The 9,655-nt window shown below is 36.4% G+C and overlaps 3 protein-coding genes across 3 annotated transcripts; all 3 read left to right on the top strand.

Moving 5' to 3' along the window:
• On the top strand, window positions 3,226–4,088 carry LOC18767127 (pathogenesis-related leaf protein 4). Its single transcript, XM_020569653.1, has one exon. The coding sequence runs from the start codon at window positions 3,276–3,278 to the stop codon at window positions 3,783–3,785; it is 510 nt and encodes a 169-aa protein (XP_020425242.1). The 5' UTR covers window positions 3,226–3,275; the 3' UTR covers window positions 3,786–4,088.
• Window positions 4,516–5,159, top strand: LOC18768975 (basic form of pathogenesis-related protein 1). Its single transcript, XM_007199028.2, has one exon. The coding sequence runs from the start codon at window positions 4,665–4,667 to the stop codon at window positions 5,157–5,159; it is 495 nt and encodes a 164-aa protein (XP_007199090.2). The 5' UTR covers window positions 4,516–4,664.
• LOC18768690 (basic form of pathogenesis-related protein 1) lies at window positions 5,817–7,454 on the top strand. Its single transcript, XM_020553894.1, has one exon. The coding sequence runs from the start codon at window positions 6,946–6,948 to the stop codon at window positions 7,429–7,431; it is 486 nt and encodes a 161-aa protein (XP_020409483.1). The 5' UTR covers window positions 5,817–6,945; the 3' UTR covers window positions 7,432–7,454.

The following is a 9,655-nucleotide window of genomic DNA, read 5'->3' as shown; positions in this document are numbered from 1 at the left end:
TTCGGAGCGCGTGCAGAGAGGGCTAGTATATATAGATAGATAAAAGAAAGCTAAACAAGAAATTAGTTTAACAAAAACAATAAAAAAGCCCAAAGAAAAGCCAACCAATGGCCAAACTATGCATAAAGCTCACTCAATGTAAAAAGCCCACTAACAACATGAAGCCCACCAAAGCTCAAAATTAAGCATGCTAAACGTAAAACCTTAGCCAAAAAGCAAACGAGTTCTCTGTAAAGATATTATAGTTAGAATGAAAACATAGCTCTAGGTTGCTAGGAAAAGGAAGAACTGAAGCTAAGAAACTCTAGGATTGCTTTCTTCATTAAAAAGAGATTGAAGTGTTTGGAGACTATAGTCTCAGCTTATTTTTTCACGTAAGTTTCTAATGTGGTTCTAGCTTTGTTCCTTCCATCAATCCAAGCGTCTGAACTTCCTTGTATTGAACATTTCTATTTGATCCTTGTGATATGAAAGCCTTGTTTAATACCCCAATTCAAATATGTTTGCCTGCATTTGATTGTTAAAGGAACTCTAGTGAACATTGAATAGCACATCTGAACTTGTGATTGATTCAGACCATTTGAATTACAATGTTTGTGCCTTCTTTTGAATGAGTTAGGACATTTGGCCAGTTGGTAATAAGGCCAATGTGACCATCGTGGGAATATGGCCTCATTGGAAACCCTAATGAGGATTATAGAAGCTATCTCATTGATATTGTTTCTCTGATTTCTGACTATGAATTGTGTCTCAGCCCTTGAATTGTTCAGTTTTGTTTTGTGTACTCTTTTCAGTCCTATCTTGAGATATTATATAGTTGTGATCCTCATAATCATTGGTGGCCATATATAGTTGCTTACTGAGCTTTGTAGCTCACCCTTTCCTCTTCCATTTCAGATTAGCTAGGAACAGAAGATTGGCTCATTTATGATTTTTTACTGCACTAACGAAGATGTTTTGGATTTGGGAGACTTTGGATTGTAATGTTGTACTTTTGGATACACTATGTGGAAATAGAAGTGTTTATGTTTAGTTTTGGTAACCTTGCAGATCCTGGTAGTTCAAATGCAGCTATGCAATGAGATAAATCTAATTGTTCTTTTAGTGAATTTGGAGTGTGACAATATGGTATCAGAGCATTAGGTTACCCTACATTCTATGCAAAAGCTATGTTTTTGGACTGAAGGTTGTGTTGATATGCATAAGGTTTGTACTTTGTAGTTTGTGTAGATAGGAAATGTGATAGAGTTTCTGTGATGCAGTGATTCAAAATTTGTACGATATGCTTTGAGCTTGTGTGTTGGACAAGAAAGTTATGGTTATTAGAGAAGAAGAAACTTGGAGTTTCATGTAGGTGTTTATATAAATTTACCTTTCAAAGTAGTGATGACATTGTGGATGGAAAACTTAGTTTAAGATATTGGATCATTTTAAGCATTTGAAAGAAATGGACAAGTTTCACTTGACAGATTTAGAGAAGATGCATATATAGAACAGTTTCTTTCTCTCTCCAAGAAGCCATTTTCTATTTCTTTTTTCTTCTTGAAGTCTTCTCTCACCTCGCCCCTGTCCTTTATCTCTTATTTTATTTTCCATTTTTTACTTCTTCTTTTCTGAAACTGTGTAGTATATGTGAATGCCTCCCTTTAATCAGATTGGAGGGTTCTTTCTCTTATTGGAGCTAGATTGTGATCAAGGATATATATTTAACTATAATTTTTTCTCTGCATATTTGCAATGAATCATCCATTAGAATTTTGGAAAGCAAAGCTAGACTAATCAAAGCTCTGAAAGATTTGCAATACTAATGTGTTATGGAAGTTTGAACTTGAGATCACTGGTCTACAAGTTAAGATATGTTTTTATTGGACTAGACCCACTGACAATATTATCAATGAGTTTGACAATATTATCCTCCCTCTTTCTAGACTTCAAGTCTCCTTAAAACCAAAAATAAAAAATAAAACATATAGCTCTATTAAGAAGAAAACTTAATCACTTGGTGACATGATGATCATTTTTTTTTTACATCAGAATGAATACGAAAGTCTTCATAAAAAGGGTAAGGGATATCAAAAGAATAAAAAGTCCTTTCTTCTGTCAACAGAAAGTTACTGGTTTTGCGGTCAATTTGCTCCGCAAAATATTGGCCGCTGATACCGTGACTCTCAACGTTACTTTACCATAAGTTTCAACTCCATAATTGATTAAAAAAAAAAAAAGGAAGGAACAAATCCAGGTCTGGTTCCACAAAAGTGGCCCTGATATCATGTCCGAAATTTCCTCTACTTGCAAAGCAAGCATGGTTCTGAATTAATACAATCCAAGATACAAAGTATCATCTGAATTTTGTGACTTTGTCTAGCATTCTTCTTCTTCATCTTGTTCGTCCCACCGCTTCTTTTTTTAAAAATTTATTTATAGAGTAGTTATGTTAATTTGCAATACAGGCCACCAACTAACTCTTATTAGTCTAGTCATATTTCTCATTTCCGACTATGTTCAAAGTTCGAATCACATGTATTCGGTTGATTAAAAAAACAAGGCAAATAATTGAGTTACGTATAACAAATAATTAAACTATACTGGGTGAGAAAAAGTCATTGCCGGATCTGTGAAATGTAATGCCAAGAGTCACTAAGAAAGTCTAGCAACAACTGATGTTGCGTTATTGGCTTTTCTTCCTCAAGTAAAGATAGTGACATGAAAATTCACATGATTACTGTTCCAAGCGTGACTTAGCTTGACATGATCAATTAGAATTCTTCAAATTTCCATGCTTCTCTCTGAATCTCTGGCATATGTTTCGGCTCCAAAATAATAATAAAAAACAAGTTTGGGACGGCCGTGTGTATTAAACAACAATTAATCCCATTCAATCATTCATACTGAGATTAATTATATCTTAGAAAAGTATCACAGGGCATCTTGCAGGTAGGTATGGCAAAAGGCGCATATGCCCTTTTGCCAAGTTAGCTTTATTCGGTTGGTATTGTTACTAAGTAGCAAACAGTTTATTAGGTTTTTTGTTTTTTCCCAACTGATCCACATCATTGGCAACGGACTATTGGTTCACTGGGGGAAATGTGGGGCCTGGCCTGTTCTACAATAAACTGTTTGCTATAGATATGTCGGACTCCTTGCGTGTATTTGTTGTCTAACAGCAAGCTTTGAGCCTAAGCTTCTCTTCTCTCTATAAATACCAAAATCCCATGCCCCATTTGTGTTAAGATTATCTAGTATTCCATTTGGGTCTTTCACAAAGATATCAAACCATGGGGTTTAGCAACCTTTCTCTATACATATGCTCCGTTGCATTACTCTTAGCCGCTCGAGTCTCCCTAGCCCGAAAAGTCGGTTATGCTCCGAACCCCTCAAACCCCCACCAAGACTTTGTCGACGAACACAACAGAGCTCGAGCAGCAGTCGGCGTCGGTCCAATCCGATGGAACGACACTGTAGCAGCCTACGCTCAGAACTATGCCAACACAAGAATCAGAGGGTGTGACATGGAGCACTCGGGAGGGCCTTACGGCGAAAACTTGGCGGAAGGCTATGGAGAAATGACGGGCGCTCAGGCCGTGAAGTTTTGGGTGACTGAGAGACCAAACTACGACTACGGCTCCAACAAATGTGTTGGGGATGAATGTGGGCATTATACTCAGGTGGTTTGGCGGAACTCGGTTCATCTTGGTTGTGCTAGGGCTAAGTGTGACAACAATTGGGTTTTTGTCATTTGCAGCTACGATCCTCCTGGTAATTATGAGGGCGAGCGTCCCTACTAGAATTGGAAGGCATTTGATCAAGCTGATGAAGTTGAGATGGTGGACTGGAACTTGGAACAGATTGGATGTTGTTGGTTGATGTTAAAGTAGTATTTTGGACTAAATAATGATTGGGTGGAGTTCACGTGAAGGTGGGGTCTCTCTTTTGTAAAACATCATGTGGTGAACAAATGTACTATTGATGTTCGTTTTTACTCTTAAAGAATGTATTGTTCTCTATTCAGAAAAATTAAAAAAAATTCAGCGCTAAGAAAGTTTATATTGAGTACTTATAACTCATTGTGTGCTCATTCCGTGGTAATATGCTATTCCTTGATAATGTTTTTTTTTTCCGTAAATTAGATTAGTTTAGACAATCGTTTGTATAATTTTTATTTGTTAAAGACTTCATGATTCAAATTTCATGAACATGAGTTTTTATTATTATCTTGAATTAAATAAAAAATAAAAAAAATTCTTACCTTTGGAAAGAAATCTACCTTCTTTTTTGAAACGGGACCAAATTTTATAGAAATATATCAAAATTTTCTACAAGAAGAGTGGCGCCATAGTCTTTACTCACCTTTTAGTAACATCTTCAATTAGAAACTTATCCTTCCGTGAAATTTTTAACAACACAACCATTAATATGCATTTATACTGCCATCTCCAAATGTGTGACACCTTTGGCAAACGGATACAAATCAAACCCAAGAATCCCCAAAAATGGGCATGTAATTGTTTTTGTTTCTTTATTTTCTAACCAAATCCAAGGAATGTCACAGACAGCAATTAATTCTGAGATCTTCTTCTTTACAGTTCAAATTGCCTTAACTCTCTATAAATTTGCCCTAAGATCAACCTCTAATACATCGATCCAAGCCTTGCACAGAGATACAAATGGGAGCTATCAATAAGCTTTTATTAGGCATATTCTCCATAGCCCTAATCTTAAACACCCATGCCTCTCAAGCCAGACCCAACAAAGAACCCCACCAGGACTTCATAGATGAACACAACAGAGCTCGAGCTGAGGTTGGTGTTGGTCCAATCAAATGGAACGACACTGTTGCAGCCTACGCCCAGAAGTATGCGGATTCGAAGATTGAGACGTGTGAAATGGTGCACTCACAGGGCCCATATGGTGAGAACTTGGCTGAAGGCTATGGAGAAATGACCGGCGGGCAGGCTGTGAAGTTTTGGGTGACTGAGAAGCCCAACTACGACTATGCCTCCAACACATGCGTTGGTGATGTCTGTGGTCACTACACTCAGGTGGTTTGGCGCAATTCGACTCATGTGGGTTGTGCTAGGGCTATGTGCAAGAATGGCTGGATGTTTGTGATTTGTAGTTATTATCCTCCTGGAAATTATATAGGAGAGCGTCCTTACTAGATTGTATAGGTATAATTGTTGAGTGTCATATTGAAGAAAGTTACATCTCAAAATAATTAATTGGACAAAAGTCACTTTTGATACCTATAGTTTGGCACTTCAACCACTTTTGACCTGTAGTTTCAAGTCTGTCAATTTTGCCATTGTAGTTTCGTATTTGTAGCAATTCAAGGACATGTTAGTATTCTTGCCAATTTCTTTAATGATGCAAAGGGCAATTTCGTTAACCCAAAACTCTTGAGAGTAAAAGCTTGTCTGAAATTCTCCCCATTTCATATTAGGGCTGAAATTCAACCACTAATTCCAATTTTTTAAGAACCCTAAACCCAAATGATCAATTTCAAGCCCTAATATGAAATTAGGGGGAGTTTTAGATGAGCTTTTATTCTCAAGGATTTTGGGTTGACGAAATTGACCCTTGCACCGTCAAAGAAATTGACAAGAATACTAACTTGTCCTTGAATTGCTACAAACACAAAACTACAGGGTCAAAATTGACGGAATTGAAACTATATGGTCAAAAGTGGTTGAAGTGTCAAACAACAGGGACCAAAAGTAACTTTTAGCCTAATTAATTTAATGTGTTTTGGTTGATAAAAATGAAAGAGAAATATATATGGTGCTTTGATTTGAATTATGTATGGTTGTTCTTATGATTTTTTGACTCATTAGCTAGCTACAAATTTGATAGGTGTGCAATAGATCTGATGAGGGTGGAGATTTTGGAGCCCATATTTCTATAAAAAAAAGGAAAAAAAAAAAGTAACAGTTCACTAGTAGAGACACATGTAAATCAAAAAACCATTAAGATTATAAAAAATTGAAGAAGGTTTTTTTTTTTTGGTCACTGTAACATTAAGTGAACGACAAATTTATATCTTATGATATAAAGTTTTGTATACAAGCCATATTGAGGGAGGATGGAATCAAACTTAGGACTTCAAATGCAGAGTAAATGCTTTTAGCTATTTGAGTTACAAGTCCTTTGCATCCGATGATATAATATTAATAAATAAACGCACATTATAACATGAGTTTGTTCATAAGAAAAAAAAAAAACATGAGTGAATTCTTATAAAAAAGAATATGGCTAAATTAGAAACGTATAGTGGGTGACACCAAAAACTAGAGTATGGTGATTTTCCTTATCAGTTATTTTAGTGAACAAAGGGGATTAGGACCAGAAGACAGGTTTAAACAATAGCATATAGACGCATAGGAGAAAGGAGGCCAACTAAGTCATGAGGAAAAACAGACACAACTGAAGGAAAAACAAAAGACATATTACTCAAGACACCCAATAATGTTCTACCTCGTTACTTCTTGTTTCCATCTTATCCTTTAGAAAAAGAACAAGAAAAAAAAAAAAAAATAGTTCACCTGAAAGAAGAAAAGAAAAGAAGAACAGAAAAGAAGAACTTACTTTTTTAAGGGGAAAAAAAAAAGGAAACTCACCAAAGAAATTGTCTTCCCTCCTTATTGTGAGTAAAACTTGGTGTGGACGCATTCCAAGCACAAAAGATGTGACACCACAAATTTCTATGGATCTCTTCTTTCTTTTCTTTATTTGGCCCCGCCTCTACAGCAATCTATAGAATCCAAAAAACTAATATTCAGCCCTCCCATTTTTAAGGGCCTATTTTCGAAGACCCTCTTTGCGGACACAAACTTGCCTGTGTCTCTATAAATATGCACAATCCCATGCCCCCTTTCAATCAACATCTAACAATCCAACCTTCTCTACTACAAAGAAAAGACCTTAAACTTCTCATATCAAAAAACAAAAATGGCGTTCAACACGAAGCTTCTTTTGGCCATTTGCTGCGTCGCATTGGTCTTCACTCTTGTCTTTGCAAACATTTCTAAAGAAGAGATCGATGGCTTCGTCGAGGAGCACAACAAGGCTCGTAAAGAGGTCGGCAACAAACCCCTCAATTGGAACACGACCTTGGCCCAGTATGCCCAAGAATATGCGGATAAAAGAGTTGGCGACTGCGCCATGGAGCACTCGATGGGGCGTTGGGGTGAGAACTTGGCCTCTGGTGACGGCATGAGCGGCGCAGCTGCCACCAAGTATTGGGTCACCGAGAAGGAGTTCTATGACGAAAAGTCCAACAAATGCGTCAAAGACGAATGTGGTCACTACCTTGCTGTGGTATGGGGCAAAACCACCGAGGTTGGATGTGGCATTTCAAAGTGCAACAATGGACAGAACTATGTGGTTTGCAGCTACGATCCCATGTACCAGCCCGAGGACGAGCGCCCCTACTAGACAATGTATGTATGCTTGCGTGCGCACACGCACACCTACATGAGGCTTGTTGAGAAGTCTTGTGTTTTTTTTCTTTTGTGAAATTAGAAAAATAAAATGTAATGGGTGTATACAAATACTTTCCCACACTCACAACATTCCTTTATGTGACTAGCTAGCACTTGACATGATATTGTGAAAGGTTACAAGAGAATGAATAATAAATACAAAAAAAAGAAAAGAATAATATAATTTCATTTTCGTAAAATCTAACCGAAATATTATCTCATTCTCTTAATGTGTTTTTTTTTTGTTAGTCAATCTCTCTTTTTTTGAAAATACAACTAGACAAAATTCTAATTGGTTTATCCAAAAAATTAATAAAGGACTAATTATCCATTATTAAGGCTAAATAACCGTACATTTTTTTTTTTTGAGTGCTACTATTTCCACTTCCTTGTCCTATTTGAAGGAAGTTGAGATTTCACCATAAAACCAATTTGCAACGGGGGAATTAATCTAAATCCTTATAAACCCTTGCAAGGTTTTCTAATTTTCTAATGTGGGACTTTTTACTTTTACATTCTCGCACGCCCCCACTTAGGGGTGGGCACTTAAATCGGCGAACCAAAAATCCGAGCCGAACCGCACTGAACCAAACCCGAAAAAATCGAGTTGACCAAAAAGTCAACAACTGGTCAAAAATCGAACTGAACCGATTTGGACCGGTTTTGGATCCGGTTCCATGTCTTCAAAAATCGAACCGAACCGGTCAAATTAAAAAAATATATAATTTCAATATATATTTATATTTAATGCTATATTTTTAATTTCACTAAGAAAAACCTAATATTTATCCAAGTTTAATATCAAAATATCTATCTTTTCTAACTTTAATATTTATTTTTTATATGAAATTGAATAATTTGTTAATTTTCAAGTAAAAAAAAAAATATTTCAGTTGAGAATTGCATTAAAAAACAATTTAAAAAAATAATTTTGTTAATCCGGTTCAAACTGAACCGAAATCGAAATCGGACCGAAACCGGTTCAAACCGAACCAGATAGTTTTTGAATTTTTTTAATTAAAACAGAACTGAACCAAACCGGATAAATAGTACCGGATCAGTTCTAATTTGAGGCAAAAATCGGTCCAAACCGAACAGTGCCCACCTCTACCCCCACTCGTGTGACGAATTTTCAAGCCTAACACGTGGACAACACATTTTGGGTGACATGGAAAAAAATCCAGCTGCTAACTACGGCTCCAACAAATGTGTTGGGGATGAATGTGGGCATTATACTCGGGTGGTTTGGAGGAACTCGGTTCATCTTGGTTGTGCTAGGGCTAAGTGTGACAACAATTGGGTTTTTGTCATTTGCAGCTACGACCCTCCTGGTAATTATGAGGACGAGCGTCCCTACTAGAATTGGAAGGCATTTGATCAAGCTGATGAAGTTGAGATGGTGGACTGGAACTTGGAACAGATTGGATGTTGTTGGTTGATATTAAAGTAGTATTTTGGACTAAATAATGTTTGGGTGGAGTTCACGTGAAGGTGGGGGTCTCTCTTTTGTAAAACATCATGTGGTGAACAAATGTACTATTGATGTGATGACCCTTTCTAGCTCTTATGTTCGTTTTTACTCTCAAAGAATGTATTGTTCTCCAGGGGTGGAGGTGTGCTTAGGCCTGCAAGGGCCTTGCCCTCCCAAAATTCTAAAATAGTATATATATTGTCTTTGTATTATACAACTTAGGATAATATATATATTAAATTAATGCTTGTGGCCCCCCACAATAAAGAGAAAGAGGGATTTACATTTCCCCCTCCAACTAAAAGACTCTTTTCTTAGCAATATGGCAAACTTACTCCTAGATTCTACCAACATAATTAATAAAAATTAAAAGAAACAGCAAATCAAATCTTTCTTTCACAAGTATATTTAAGAAAATAGGAAATTAAAGATAATCTGTTATTTATTTATTTACAAGCTTAACACTGGGAAAGAAATCAACTTTAAATCCTAATATATTGACCCCTCCCCTCCACACATAAAATCCTAACTCCACCTCTCTATTGAGAAAAATTAAAAAAAATTCAGCGCTAAGAAAGTTTAGTACTTATAACTCATTGTATGCTCATTCCGTGGTATTATGCTAATGTGTCATTGTCACTTTCCTTGTTGATGTTTCTTTTTCGTAGAGTAGATTAATTTAGACAATCGCTTGTATAATTTTTAC

The sequence above is a fragment of the Prunus persica genome, chromosome G8 (genome assembly GCF_000346465.2).
Source record: "Prunus persica cultivar Lovell chromosome G8, Prunus_persica_NCBIv2, whole genome shotgun sequence".
In the NCBI taxonomy this organism is placed as follows: Eukaryota; Viridiplantae; Streptophyta; class Magnoliopsida; order Rosales; family Rosaceae; genus Prunus; species Prunus persica.
Note: the sequence above shows the minus strand (reverse complement) of the source record. Positions and strands in the feature narration are given on the sequence as shown.

Bases quoted from the DNA above. Each gene is read 5' to 3' on its own strand.
- LOC18767127 (XM_020569653.1), top strand. From the start codon at position 3,276: ATGGGGTTTAGCAACCTTTCTCTATACATATGCTCCGTTGCATTACTC.
- LOC18768975 (XM_007199028.2), top strand. From the start codon at position 4,665: ATGGGAGCTATCAATAAGCTTTTATTAGGCATATTCTCCATAGCCCTA.
- LOC18768690 (XM_020553894.1), top strand. From the start codon at position 6,946: ATGGCGTTCAACACGAAGCTTCTTTTGGCCATTTGCTGCGTCGCATTG.